General features: G+C 41.2%; 1 protein-coding gene across 1 annotated transcript in view; it reads right to left on the bottom strand.

Moving 5' to 3' along the window:
• KIZ (kizuna centrosomal protein) overlaps positions 1 to 15,909 on the bottom strand; it is a gene marked incomplete at its 5' end in the record, with an annotated part of 88,409 nt that overhangs the window by 69,390 nt on the left and 3,110 nt on the right. The window contains 3 exons of the mRNA XM_080931074.1: positions 2,975 to 3,055; positions 11,514 to 11,676; positions 14,016 to 14,078. Of these exons, the coding sequence (XP_080787200.1) occupies positions 2,975 to 3,055; positions 11,514 to 11,676; positions 14,016 to 14,078 (307 nt within the window). The remainder of the gene's footprint in view (positions 1 to 2,974; positions 3,056 to 11,513; positions 11,677 to 14,015; positions 14,079 to 15,909) is intronic.

Below are 15,909 nucleotides of genomic sequence, written 5' to 3'. Positions count from 1 at the left end.
AGCAAGCATTTCCCCAAACTTTGTTGGCAGGAATTACAGCAAAGTGGCATGGGTCTGAATTTTGGGTCCACCTCTATAGCCCTGGGTAAGTTAACTAACCTTTCTTCCCCTTGCTATAAAATGGGACAACAATCAAATCTAAGACCAGGGCTATCAGAAGGATTAAGTGAGCTGATGCAGAGGAAATGCCAGTACAGCACCCAGCATGGAGGAAGAGCAAAGACTGCTATTAGAACTGGGGTACGACCTGCAGAGCTCCCACAACCTGATGGTGGCAGAGCAGATACCCCACAGAACCTTCAGTCCTGTGATGAGCTTCGTTGGTCCTCTGCAGTTCTCCACACCTGATTTGTGGGGTACTGGCAGACTGGAACCAAGGCTCCCTGCTGCTGGGAAGCACTCTTAACAATTGTGCTGCGCCCCTAAACCCATCTTTCAATTGATACAGTTGTGTAGCTTTGCTCGAACCTCTCTCTTCCATCAGTGACTCCTCTGCAACAGCTGCCCTACTGCCTCTCAGGTCCTTCTTCCCACCTGACCCTGATCCCAGTTCATCCTGCCAGCTTCACCCCATGACATAACCAGCCTATGCATCTTTACTGTCCCAACACACACACACGGGCACACACATTGTCATTCTAGGAGGAAACCTCAGTTCTTAAACATAAAGCCTTTGTAATGGGAACCTGAATTTCATGGTACACCTGTCCAAGTGCATTTTCTAATGTGTCCCACTGTCTCTTTAGATTCAGCCTGAGCAGGAATGACCTTCTGGGCTTCCCTTACTGGTAGTGCTACCACTACCAACAGTGTCCACACACTGCCAAAGACCACCGTCCGACTCATCCTTCAGGGCCTGCCCAGCACCATTCCCTCTACTAAGGCTGTGTTACACGCTGCAGAGGAAGCAGCCTCCTCTTCCTCCTACAGCTCAAGTTCATCCCGTAACTAACTGCCATTCTCTGCACACTGCTCTGTGCCTCAGAAAGAACACTGTTTGTGAGAAGCATCTCCAAAACAAGAATTAAGACATTCTTGAAGACGCCTACCGTGGCTTCTCAACACAACAGCTGCACAACAAGTATGCTATGCATTAGAAAGTCCCCGACGGCAGTGTCTGGGCACAGAGACAAACTCCTCTGACTGCCTAAAGAGGAGGAGCTTGGATTCCAATAAATAGTACAACCTAATTCGTAAGATAAGGATTCATTCAGGAATTAGCATTTAATGAGGATTAACTAAGCCATGTTTTTACTGCAGTGTGTTTACTTTTTAATTGATTAGATATCAAGGGAAAATTAGAAAAGGCAAGATACAAGTTCCACAAAATGTTATCTAATTGATTCTTATTGCAGCCAATAGTCAAAGCTTTTGAGGAGATGACAGCTTTCAGCACAAAGAAAACATTCTGCTCTAATTATCAAGTGGAGACCCCATAACTATAGGCAAGGTAAGTAGTGCAAATGGGGGTGGTGAGGAGGCACTCTCCCATTTTACTTAAGTATCATTGATACAGCCACACTAAGAATGTATCTAACAGGAACAGCAGAGAAAGAATAAACTGGAATATGTCAATCAAGAACAGCAGAGAAAGAACAAACTGGTTTGTAGATTAAAAGCATGTCAATTATTTCCTGACCAAACGTCAAAGAGTTTCTGTCTGTCTGGTTTGGAACTCTATCACATCACACCGAATTTGCCCTGCATCTAATGGCGTACGAATCACTTATCATTAAAGGCCTTTTTATATAGGTCAAGGTTATGGGTGTTTTGTATCTTAGTGTTTAAAGAATGCTCTAAATTCTACCTTTTTAACTTTTTTAATCTATGGGAAAAGAAAACGAAAACTTCCTGTAAACTCAGATTAATGCCTGCTAATGCAAGGAAGAAAGGAAAACTAAACCTTCCTTCTACCATAAAAACAAAATAGTGTGGCCTCTGTTTCTTTTCTGATAAGAGTCTTAAATACCAAACAGTTAACTGCATAATAACATTTACTGGCAGCCAGGCAGCCTGCTTAGCAGATATATAAAGCAGGTAAAGGGAGAAAAAGTTAATTTCTTGGCTGAATGATTCCATCGGTAGCTATAGGGCAAACCTGAAAGTCTTTTAGCAAAAGTAGCAGTTGATTCTTCTATCAATCTGCAGCACACACACTCTTCCAAGGAGAGCATTAAATATGAAAATCATATCCCGTTATCATCTGTTTCCAGCTTTCAGCCCAGTAAGCTTTTCTTAATGAATGCTGCAGCCTAAGGAACAAGCACGCTGTTGGCTTCTCTGAATAATGGAGTGATGCTACCGTTTCTGCTTATTACAATATCGACTGGCTGAGGGGGTTCACACATAGTCACAAGTGACTACTCTTGCCAGCATGCTCCAAGTTATTACAAGATGTTTTTAGACATTTCATCTAAAAGAGCTTTACTGCTTTTAGTGAGGAAGACGGCCATGGTCTTGAGCAGAGCTATTTCTATGGGGACAGGCGGAGGATTAGAGACCTGCATCACAGCAGCCGTGTGGCAGGATGTGAAGCATTCCGTGCTGGTCTTTTTGTCTACTGCTTAGATATGCAATCTTTTCTTTCCACTTTGTCTGTGAAAAGGTTCAAATGTACAAAATTACACACACAAAGGAAAGAATCAAAGTACCACACTTAGTTTATTTTCATGTAAAACATTTCTCAACCCAATAAAAAGTAGCTACAAAACACTAATCATGGAAATACACTTTTACCTTCTGCAACTCAGAGGTTTTCTTTGAAATCTTAAGTCCAAGTGACTGTCTTTTGGCAAATTTAATTAAATTAGACATTAAAACAATATCCTGTAAGTAAAATTCTTTAGATAATCATGGTTCTATCAAAAAGTCTCTATAATGAGATGATTTTATTTAAAAATTTCAACATATAAGTATTCTAAGATTTCCTGGAGACATAACCCCCCCCCCCCCCCCCCCCGCTTCCCTGTGCTACCTTTGCTCCATCTTCGTCACTCGCTCTCAGGCTGTCCTTCGACGGGAGGTGCTGCCTCTTCATTTCAGCCTCATATTCAGCCTAAATAGAAAAAGTCAAATTTTGTGGTAGATGCTATTGCAAGTAACCCCACCTATATCTTGTCTTTCTTGTCACATAAAAGATACAACGGAGAAAAAAGAAGCTGACATTGCCAAGAAATTACCTTCGAAAACAGGCAATTTCACAAACAATATATACCAAGAGTTGAACTCTATAAGATGTTACACACATTTTAAAGTAAAACAAGGCTTAATGGATTTTTACTTAGTCTTCCATCCATTGATAAAATAAAATCCCAATCCTTAACACACACACACACTAACAGCTTGATATTTTCTTTAAGCTATGAGGAAAATCCCGTTACTTGATTACAAAAGTTAGAATTAGGTATTTATTTTCAAGGCCTAAAAAAGAAAAAAGTAAGTCCTACTGTTTGTGATTATATATTATATCTTACACTATCATGATCCTCAAAGTCACAGCAAATCAGTTTTATTTTCTAGGAATAAAATTATAGTGTAAGTAGTCACCAGTACCATCAGAATCAAGTCTGCTCTGGCTCTGGTGACCTCAATAGGTGTTGCTGTAAATATTAAAGACAATCACTGTAACAAATAAGTCTGCATCGTTACCTTACTATAACCAATGGAAACGATTGTACACAAAATGTCTTTCTTTAAAATGCACAGCATGAAAAGTACTTTAATTCAATATATCACTACTCAAAGCCTTTAAAAGCTGCTGATTATGGCGCATCACAGATAAGTATCAAGATGTTTCTGAATTAAGCAGTTAGAGAAACATTTTGAAACCTACCTATGAGATAATGAATTAAAGGCTGTTCCTTAGCTTTCAGTCTGAACAGAAAACAGGTCTAAAATTTGTTTTAACAAAAAAAAAATATATATATATATTTATATATATAAGCAACAATAACCCAAACTGAACATTTGCCTTAAGATTTTAAAAAATATTATTAATTTCTGCATTTTTAATAACATGTAGGGACTTTTTCTTCTATCATGTGCTATCAACATAACAGGAAAGTAATGATCAAATAGACATGTAGCTAAAATTTTAAAGGAGCAGGGCAAATGTTGTAATAAGATGATGAAGTAAACAAAGATCATGGAACAAGGGCAGCTTTGATCAGTGAGTGTCAGACCTGTCTGGTTATTAGGGAATCATTTCAGAGCCACCTCCCAAATACAGACAACTTTCTCACAGGAAAGTTTGTCTTACAAGGGTTGTTCGATTAATTATGTTGAAGCAAAATGCAAATGAAAACTGCATAAGAGTTTCAAAAGAACGGTAAGAAATGTATCCTCAAGAGCCTGTTGTTCTCAACACATTTGAAAATTGAGCTGAACTCTTTCAAAATTATGGATCAAAAAATGTTTAGTAAGTTTTTAAACCAGAGTGATGCTGCAATAAGTTGATAGTAAATATAAACTATATCTCTGTACCCTTTAGAAAAATCACCACCTAGAATATTGTCTTCTTTGCTCTTTATAGGACATTTAGTAATTACCAGAGCATCTGAACGCTAGAAAGTTCCCAACTGCAGGCTATGAGCTCCTCACTCCACTTTCCCTCCCACTGCGATTAAGCAAAGGATTTTACTCCTTACAAAAGCTCATCTAAGGATGGACACGCACCAACACATCCTAGCACTCAAGGGAAGGCAAAGGCAGGAGGACGAGGGTTCCAGTGTGCCTAGGCTGTGAAACAAGACATGTCTCGAAGAGCTTTGGCTTTTGTCCTAAGATATTACGTAGATTAATTTTCCCAAGACTGTTCTTGCTAAAAGTGTCCAAAGCTCCAGCAGAGGACATGCCCTTGTTTGCATCCCCTTCCCCAGTTGCCACTCCCTGGCTTCACTCCTCATCTTCATCAGGCCTTACGTGTTTGTTTCAGTGAAGCATCAGAGCTTAGGTTACATCCTTTCTAATGGAGACCCCTCCAGCCTGTTTTCTTCCTGACACATGGATTTTTCATGGATAGATTTGTTGATTTGATGGGCAGGGAAATTCATGTTCCAATAGCATCACCTTGTCCAGAGTCATTTCCCTCAGCCTGGAAAACTCGTTCTAACAAACAAACAGCACTGAGTGTGCATTCTGTCGGTACTGCACTGCTTCATGGCACCAGTGCTGCTGCTCACATGATTTAAGGGGACCTCTCCGTTCACTCCCACATATGCACAACCAATTGATTTCAGCTGAGTCACTGGGCGCTGTTAACAGGCTGGGCCATGGGAAAAAGAGACAGGCATTCTTACAGGTATCTCCCTCCATGCTCACAGCACAACTCACTTCCCACTGCCTTCCTCTGTATTCTCTCCTGTACTACCTTTTACTCTCTACCCTCCTCCCTTACTACTCTCCCTCCCTGGTTTTTGCAATTGCACAGCTGATTCTCAGTTACTGACTATAGGAGGAGGGGACAGTTGAACTACACAGATATTTAAGGTCAGTGTTTCCACACATTATAACTCAAGATGGGCACAGTAACAAATTGTTCAATTTAATTCTCAGGTGAATCTTTGGCTTTCTTGCCCACTATTTCTTCCATTATGCATGCTTTTTCCTAGATACTGGAATCTCACCAGAAGACAGGAGAGAGCATGCTTTTATTCACTAACACATACACTAACAAGAAAGACATTGTGATGGTTTGTTTATGCTTGGCCCAGGGAGTGGCACTATTGGGAGGTGTGGCCTTTATTGGAGTAGGTGTGTCACTGTGAGTGTGGCCTTAAGACCATCACTCTAGCTGCCTAGAAGTCAGTCTTCCACTAGCAGCCTTCAGATGAAGGTGTAGAGCTCTCAGCTCCTCCTGTACCATGCCGGCCTGGATGCTTCCTTGTTCCTGCCTTGATGATACTGAACTGAACCTCTGAACCTGTAAGCCAGCCCCAATTAAATGTCCTTTATAAGACTTGCCTTGGTCACAGTGTTTGTTCACAGCAGTAAAACCCTAACTAAGACAGACTCTGGTTGCTGAAATTGAGATTTGCTACATATTTTGCCTTTTAGGCTCCTTAAGATCATAGTTTGCCCACAGTATTTGTCACACACTGTGTCAGGAACTAAATAACTCAAATGTTATCCTTCTTCAACACATGACCTCCTGACAACTGTCCACAGTGACTCACTATTAAACATAAATGCTTCCTGGGAAGGTATTTCTAGGATGTAACTAACACCACATTAGTTCCCACATAGGTGGTTACAATCCATAAGAGAATCAGCCCCAAGATATAGACAAGTTAACTTTTAATCAAGTCTCATTGCTTACTGAGTGTTCACTGTGGGACACAGAGCACTGACCTACTAAGACAAGGAACCCACACTGAATGGTAATAAAAAAAGATCCACAAACAATTTGAATACCATGAATGAAGTGCAGAGATGACACAGACTTAAGTCAGGGCAAAGAAACAAAGGCAGGTGTGAGATAATGTGGGGCATTCAGGAAATAGAAATTGCTCAGCAGGTTAAAGCACATGGGTATCATGAAAAAGAGGACACATGTTCCACAGAAAGAGATGTAGAGAAAAAGGAGGAGGACACAGGGATAGGAGAAGGACACAGTATCGGGAGAAAGGGAGGGGTAAAGAGAATATGTGTATGCATCATAGGCTGAGCTAGAGGTAGTGCTCAAGTATAGACCAGCATCTGGGCTATGTCCTAAGACACCTGGGCTACCACCTCAGGCTGAGAACAGACATAATTGGGTGAGTCTTGCCCTAGTGATAACTGTTCCTTAATTCACTAACATGCTGGTGCCATACCTGGTACAGTGTGGTAGGCTGTGCATATCTTAGTTAATAAATACTCCATATTTGTGTCTGGGACCTTTTTCAGTACTAAGTTCCAGTATCTGGGTATCTGTTTCTAGGGCTTCTCAAATCCCAGGAGACTTCCCTGTCTATAGGAATACATGACTAGTTCTTCACCACCTGCACCTCTGCCCATCAGTTCTTAACCCATGCTGCTCCAGAGCCACTGACGATATTCACAAATGAGCCATAAGATCAGCTAATTCTTTTTCAGCTTTTAGGCCTATCTAAAAGATTTCAGCACTAGATAGATAGATAGACAGACAGACAGACAGACAGATAGACAGACAGACAGATAGATTGATGGATGGATGGAAAGGAAAGGTAGGATGGGCTTATCTCTGCAAAGGAGGAGAAGTGGAGAATGTAACTTGAGAAAACCCTCCACTTCTCAAAAAACTCCTTCACCATATCCTCTTTCCTGGCATTCTACTGATCTGAAGTTCATGTGCATTAACTGTCCTATATTTGGGGACAAACTCTACAGCATTTGGATGTGTGGGCAGTGCACTCTGAATATTTTTCTCTTTAAGTAACTGACCTAAGGAGGTAAAGATCTGACATCCAGGTAGAAAAGCACGAAGAGGAAACAGATGGCTCTGCTGTACCTATGGCGGATGCTGGGGACTGGCCTGAAACACCATCTCCCATGACAAACCTCTGCTTACAGCTGCACTAACGATGTCACTACATGGGTTTCTGGCATTAGTGCTGGGTTCCATGGACACATGGCACGCAAGCAGCTTTGGATTCAGAGCAATGGCTAAATCCCATTGCTACATGGTCTATTCTTGCATCAACAAAATTATCTCAAAAAAAAAAAGTCTTACACAAAATTCAAAGCAATATAATCTAAGTGATTTTTGAAGCGTTTTGTAAGTAAAACTTTCCATATTCTTATATAGTTTGTTGTCTAACTCTGGGCTGATACTCTTTCCTAGCTCATTATACAAGTTTCTAAGACTTACCTACTATATATAACTGTAGGACAATTAGGCCTTGAAGGGCACTTTGATTCTCAGTCAAGGTAAGTGAACCTAAGGTGAGACGGCAGGAGCTTCCTAGTCTCCTGAGAAACCAGGCCCCTTCACGAAGCCATAAGCTCCCCACAACCCCCCATAAAGTGGTGCAGGTCACGCCCCAAGTCCCTCCTCCACAGGTGAGAACATCACCTTCACTCAAGACAGAAGCAGGACCAGACCCCCAAATATGTAGATAAGGTATTCCCCAAGCCTTCAGGCCAAGCCAATAGGAAGCACCTGTTGTGAATCTCTGAACCATCTCAAAACTGTATATATAGGCCTGTTTGAAATTAAAGGTGTGCAGGAATCACTCCATCGTCTGAGAGCTTCTGTCATAAGGACTGTAGCACTGCCGCTTGGGAAGAGGTCCGCTCTCAAACTCTGCCACTCTCTCCTGCATCCCTGCCACCTAGCCAGTCCCCTGCTGGCTTGGCCTGGCCTGGCATCTCATGGCGGTGGCGGAAACTGAAATGGGGCAGCACCAGCAGCAGACGTGGTGGAACCGGTTTCCCCTTCCTTGCCTGAGGCTTCTCCCCTTTGCCTGAACCCACCAGCCTAGCCAGATCCAGCAGCTGAGGCAATGGAGCCACCCCCCACCAGAGAACACAGCCCCACATATAACTAATGCTCTCAATAAAAAAAAATTTACAAAAGATTATTCCAAATCTTTCCTCCTACATTTGATTATAAGAAGAAATCAATGGGATAAGGCCATGATATAAAAATAAGATGGGATTTTCTTTTACTTCCTTTATTTCTGTTTTGCCCACTGCTTCATTTTCTACATGAAATCTCTGAGTAGATCACAATGTGGATAATGGCAACTGCTTCTTAACCTTAAGCATTTGGTTGGAATACTAAGAGGCAAAACTTGCTAAAGCTTAAACACAACTAATCCCAGAGGTTGGTTTCTAAACTCTACTCCCCACTACAACTCCTGGAATAAAGGCTAAGTTTGTCTGAAGCAAAGAAGACATGAGGCGCACTTACAGCATCTTGCTATACCCCAAAGGAAAAAAGGCTCAGAATCTAAATGGTCACAGAAGGGCACAGGAGCCACCTAAGAACTCCCAGTGGCTGCAGATATAGCTCAGTACGTGTTCTAAGCATGTTTAAGGTGTATTTAGATCAATAGGAATAAAAGTAACTATTGATAATATGCTAATTAAATTAAAACTCACATGTTCATCATGCTATTGAAAAGCAGGGAAGGGCAAGGAGATAATTTCTGTTTGTTACAGAAGAAAGTCAGTTAATGGAAGATACAACTGAAAATTGCCACTCTGACATCCTCCACTACAGTAACTGTCTCAGGAAGGCTCATCCACAGACCCCCAAACCAGTGGGTAAAATGCTAATGAAAACATGATCTTCTGATGATGCCAAGCATTCACTCCACAGACTAGTTACTACGTTCTAAGGTACCTTAAAACGGGTATCTAGAGATTGCCATCTTAACCAACAACCCAGAGACTGCCTCACTCATACAGGGCCATGACACCAGGGACTCCCTTATTGGACACGGCAGGAAGCAGGACTCACCTGTGACTATTAACTCAGATCCACTAACACTGCAGCACAGTGCAAGTTACACCATCAGATCTGACAGGTACATATGGCTGATAAGTCACTGCTGTATCCCAGAACACAGGACATTCTCAGGACCGCACGGTTCTGCCAGGCAGAGCTAGTCTGAACCACACTTCCAGTTCACAGGGGATGGGGTTGGAGGTGGGGGCAGATTCTGGACCAGGAAACTATAACTCAAATTCCAAGTGACAAGCTGATTTCCTCAAAATAACTAATGCCATTGAAGAAAACAAAAACATCTGAGATTAGTGAAACAAAATATATTCTAGGGATTTCAACATAAATTTAGGTAAACATATGAGACAATAACACATAACACAAATCCAGGAAAGGGGAAACCTATAGTTGTGCTTCGTGCACCACAAAACTTGCCAGGATCCGTCTTACAGTCTAGACTGTCTCTTCCCTCATGTCTTACAATACAGCGACTCTGGCTTGTGCTCAGGTCTCTTTGCTCAGGGTCTGCTATCAGGATTCCTGCACAGCAGCATATGAGCAACGCCCTTAGACATTTTTCTGCTCTTAATGAGAAAAGCCTGACTCCTTAAAGGCATTGTCAGAGCCCTGTCATTGTGCGAGGGCATTCTGCATACAAAGAAACACTGAGATCCTCTTAATAAAGGAAGGGACAGCCTTCTGTGCATGGGCATTGTGAAGACTCTGTTCCTTGAGAACCTTGCTTTCTGAACACTGTGTTCAAAGTCACCCACAGTGATCCCTAAGGGGTCTTTTCCTAGTGCTGAGACCAATTATCACAGTTACTGGAAGATCAGTTACAAGGCTTGGAGAGATGGCTCAGTGGTTAGCAGTGGGTACTATCCTTGCACAGGACCAGATTCCCACAACCTACTTTGAGAGAATCACAGGTACCTTTGACTCCAGGTCCTGGAGATATAACATCTCTGGTCTCCTACACATTTATGCACAAATCCACACGCAGATCAAGACCACATATACCTAATTAAAAATAAATATAAAAAAATAAAGAGCTCAAAGCAGTCAGAAGCCATAGTCACTTTATTCTACTTGTTTTGATCTAATTCCATTATGAATGTGGTTTGTCTGTTGGTAGTTACTATACCTGTGTGTGATGGTCAGTAATGAAATGTTCAAGCTAGTAAAGTGTGCATGTGTGTGTCTTACTTTACTGTGTAAAACTGATTTACTAATGTCCTATCATGATTTTTATGCTTGTCCACTATGTTCTCTTTTAAATCCACAAATAAACGTTTTACAGTTTTTTTAAATGAAAATAGACTTTAAGGAATCATGATAGCAGTAACATGTAATGGGCTCACCTTTTAGGGGAACTGGAAAAATCTGAATATGAGCTGAATATTAATGACCCTGTGGATTAGTTATTTGGTTTTAAGGATGATAACGTGAGTCTAATTATAGAAGACACTACCCTGTGCTCACGAGCTGAGGAGAGAGGTGCCATGATATAAGCAGGAAACTCTGCTCAGAAAGAAAAGCCCACAGGTGCATACAAAGCAAATACAGAAACATATTTATAACTGGTTACCTAGTGAAAAAGGTGCCCATCAGAATAAGTACTTGCATTTTTCTATAAATTTGAATGTTTTTGCAATAAAATTAGGCTAGGGAAGAAGTGATGGAGCACAAAGAGAGCATTCAAACCACCTTCGCTGAGTATTCTGTTGGGTTAATCTGGACAAAGGGCACACAGGTGTGAATGGAAAGGCCTGAGGGGCCAGAACGAAAGGGAGCCTTCAACAGCAGTCACTGTAGCCCCGAACCCAGGAGGAGGCCATATCCCAGGGACATTTCTGCCATCAGTGTCCCCATCCCTAATGGACTCCTGCCCTGAAGAGAGCTCAAAAAACAAGAACAAATGACAAACAAAACAACAAAAAACCCCAAGGATTCAATATAAAGAGGGAACTGGTTTCAAAGGGAACTTAATGCTGCTTAAATTCATGCATTGTACCACCAGGTAACCCTGTTCAGACAACTGGAGGTGGTGCCCGCCATGGCCTGGAAAAGCTTTGCAAACACACTGCAGAGAACAAGCTGTTACCTTCAGTTTCTGAAGCTTCTCTGTATCTGTGGCCAAGTGTTCAACATATGCCTGGACACACTCCAACTTCTTTAAATATCCTTGGTTTCGAACCCGAGCCCTCCTTTCAGACTCACACACTTCCTTCAGGTATTTCTTTAGTTTTGTACATTTCAGCTTAGCTCTTAAAAAAAAAAAAAAAAAAAAAAAAAAAGGTAGATCTTTAATAACAAAACTTTAAAAACAAACTTAAGAACAATTTTTAACAATTCTTTAACAAAAGTGTGAATGAGACAATTAAAATCTAAGAAATTCACTCATAGCCCAAGAAACAGAATATTAATATAGTTATCACTGTTGTATTGCACTAGCCACAGCATGGCACACCTCTCTGAGAAACAGTGCCACTTGGTCACACAGCACAGCCTGGCTCCCCAGTGTACAGGTGTGTGGTGCCATGTCCAGCTGCATAGACTGGATTCCTTTCTGTCTTTCTTGTTTTGTCTGTTTTACTTTGGTCTCACACACAGAAACACACACACACACACACACACACACACACAGAGGACTTCTCTGTACAGCCCTGGCTATCCCAGAACTCTCTCTGTAGACCAGCCTGGCCATCTGTCTCTGCCTCCTGGGACGGCTGAGATAAAGGTGAGCAGCACCATACCCTGTTCTAGATTCATCTCTTAAACTGAAAGACGGATTTAAAAGTGGCCATATTCAGATGCACACATAGCCTATGAGCAGTTTTTATGACAAGCAATTTTTAAATTGTTTATATAGAATGAAGCTATAAACTGTAATCCTTAAAATCAAGAAAATTGAAAATCTAAAATACAAAAACTATCATTTAAATAATGTAAAAATGTATTAGACAATGCAACAAACATACTACTGAAATATGATAAACTCTGAGAAAACCTTTGGAGATTCTTACCCAGTTGTAATACTAAAAAGACATACTAGAGAGCTCAAAGTACAGAACCTTCTCTTCTTAAACTAATATGCTAATTTTCTTCCTTCTACATTTATACTATTAATCCAGTAAGATATTTTATATTCTCATATCCATATATATATTTACCTTCCCAGCAAATTTTTGAAGATGCTAGAAATTTCTAAAAATTAATCAACAACAAACCTTAAATGTCTAACTCTAGGCTAACAAGCTTTAAGAAATCCCCCCATATCTCTGGGGAGGGGTATATATGAGTATGTTTTCCAGTATAATAAGAGGACAGCCTCAGGTGCCAGTCCTCACCGTCCACCTTGTTTGAAACAGGGCCACAAATTCCTGAGATGCTCTGGTCTCTGCCTACCATTTCCATGTGGGATCCCAGACATGTACTACCATGTCTGGATTTATGTGCACTCTGAGGATCTGAACTTAAGTCCTCGGGCTTGGATGGCCAGAAATTACTCACTAAGACGTCTCCCTAGCCTAGAAGATTTTTATCATGCTAATGACACTGTGCTTTTAACTATGGTTGGCTGACTCTTAGTTTTCCTTCTGGATAATACAATCTACTACTGTTTTCCCTGCTGCCCATATCTGCATTTTTGAACCAGATGACAGTAATGGAGGAAGACCCTGACATAACCTTATCTTGATATTTAGTAAAGCTGCTTAGGAACCATGACTTCTCCACCCAAATTCTTGCCCTCATTCTTGCTGTTCTTGGTACAGCTGGCCATGTGTGTCATCCGTCTGTCTAAGCAATCACTGATCTATTTTGCTGTGCAGGTATGAACTGTCTGCCTACAGTCCTCAGGAAAACAGGCTGCTGCACGGTGGTGAATGCTCCGAGGGGAAGTGAAGGAAGCCTTTCAAAACAACCGTCTGCCCTAGCTAAAGAGGCAAGGAGGCCTTCCCAGGGGCAGTGAGTTTCCAGGAAAGGGTGAAGGGATGGATAAAAGCTAACAGATCAGTTATAACAATGACATGCCTTGCTCTCTGCAGAAGCTAAACATGTTGAAATAAGAATCAAAAAGACAGCCTTTAATCCCAGCACCTGGAGGCAGAATCAGGTGGATCTCTGAGTTCAAGGCCAGTCTGATCAAGTTCCAGGGCTCCATAAAGAAACCCTGTCTCAAAAACCCAAAAACATAAACAAACAAACAAACAAACAAATAAATAAATAAAAGATTGTACTGCCTTATTTTAAACTATTTAAGCAAAACCAAATTCCTAAACTAATACAAAAACAAAATAATAAGAATAAAATGTTTATTAATAATAGTTATTGAAAACTATAGGATTTACTTCAAATTATTATACATTAAAAAGAAAAAGATGATAAAAATATTCCCACTACAAAAACTATAATATAATAGTAGGGTTTTTTGTTGTGTTTTGTTTTGTTTTTGAAACAGAGTCTCTCTATGTAGGCCTAGATGGCCTGGGCTAGCCTTGAACTCACAGAGTGCTGGGATTAAAGGCCACAGCACCCAGCTGTGCGGCTAAGTCTTGGCTGAGAGCTGCAAAGAAGTTGGAGAACCACCACTGCCATGTCTTACCTGCACTTGTCGGACTTGTTATATTCATAAAGCTTGTCTTCCAGGTCCAACCTCTTCTTTTCACTGTAACACAGAACACTAAGTCACTGTACTGTATACGTCAATGGGTTACGACCATAGTGACCTCTGAAACCACATCTTTATGAGCCTGTTCCATCCATCTATTTTAAAAAGGAGAAACTGTTATGGTGACTGAAGGACCTATCAACAAGCAAGTAGAAGAAACAAAACAAAACACCAGTATGAAGCAAAAACTCAAGATTTTCAATTTCAGTGAGGCACTGTGGTACATGCTTGTACTTCAGAGGCTACGGGAAGAGAATTTGCTCACTGAGGCCAGCCTGGGCTACACAGGGAAAACCTATCTAGAAAACAGAAATTGACAAGGATTCTCAAGGCAAGGAAAAGTGTTTGAGGCCAGAGATACATAGGACCTTGTCTCAAAAAGCAAATAAACAAACAAAAAGACTGAACTCAGAATATGAGTGGAAAGGACTTGTATTTCCACATTAGAAATCCTTATTGACATCTTGATCATTAACCTTTCGAGGCTTTTATAACCAATTGGGTGCCTGACTGGTAAAAAAGGAGTGACTAGATGGTACAGGGAATTTGTGCTTCAATCAGGAAGACCTTTAAGTACATCTATGCCATCATGGTATTACCGCAAGACTGAATGACTGGTGTGATCAAGAATCACCTACAGGACCCAGCCTGGGGTCACCTTCTAGAAGACATGTTATGCTTAGGAAATTGTCAGGAACGTGACAGACAGGGACAGACCAAAAAGTTATTCCAAGAGGACAGAAGTGACATGGTACACCAAATGCAAGCCACATTTCTCAATAAAACCTAGACCAGAAAGGGCCAGAAAGGAAAAAGGACATTGCTGGGACAAGTCGTGTCTGGCACTAAGTGTGTGGATGGACACACAGCAGAGCGGAGGGGCTCTGTGAGAGATGTGCCGTGATTATACAAATGAACATGTCATCATTTGGTTTTTGTGTTAGGTACAGTGAAGGTTTTAATGATGTGGACCATCACATACTCACATGGGAAAAGAAAACAAAAATATAATATTGTTGGGACTTCAGGAGAATCTCGGGGAGGGAAATGCAGGGTCTTTGTCCCATGTTTGCAACTTTGCAATAAGCTTGACTTTATTTGATGATAATTTTTTTAAATGAATCTGCAGGCTAGAAAAAAGGGGCAGTGGTATTTTTGAAACTCCATCACCTCTGAAATTGCATATTCTTTTTAATAATGATGTAAAGATCTCTATTCTCAGCTCCCTCTCCCATGGATGCAGACACCTGCTGGTCACACTGCTGGTCTCTCTCTGAACACTTCATATCTTAGCAACCACACACACAGTGGCTCTATGCAAAAATGGTGCTCATCTGGTCAAGCCCTCGTCTACCTCCCTCCTCCATGTGGCTGCAGCTCCAGACGGTGACCGTCACATGAATTTTAACATAAGGCCTAAACTCTGGATACTGACCTCAGGGAAGTCAGAGGGAGGGCTTATTGCTGGGATCACCATGTAATGGCTACATATCAAATCTCTATTTCAGAATCTCTGAAATGCCCAAGCCTGCAATACTTACAGAGTCTATGCCTCAGTCTCTTACACCCTCATCAGGGTTTTCACAGCTGGCCTGTTCTTACAAAGCTGAATTTTCTACATTTTAAGGCACTTAATCTGTTTGTGCTTCAATACCACAATTTTCCATCACCCTCAACTGTACTCAACTAATATCTCGGTGTCAATTCTGGACCATTATGATATGTTGCCCCGAATCAATATCACCATTGAGAAGAACTGGGGCTGGTTAATGGACCTTTCAAAGGATGTTTTTATATACAGTAATTGTTAAGCATCAGCTCCACTTAT

Source organism: Micromys minutus (assembly GCF_963924665.1).
Source record: "Micromys minutus genome assembly, chromosome: 17".
NCBI lineage: Eukaryota > Metazoa > Chordata > Mammalia > Rodentia > Muridae > Micromys > Micromys minutus.
Note: the sequence above shows the minus strand (reverse complement) of the source record. Positions and strands in the feature narration are given on the sequence as shown.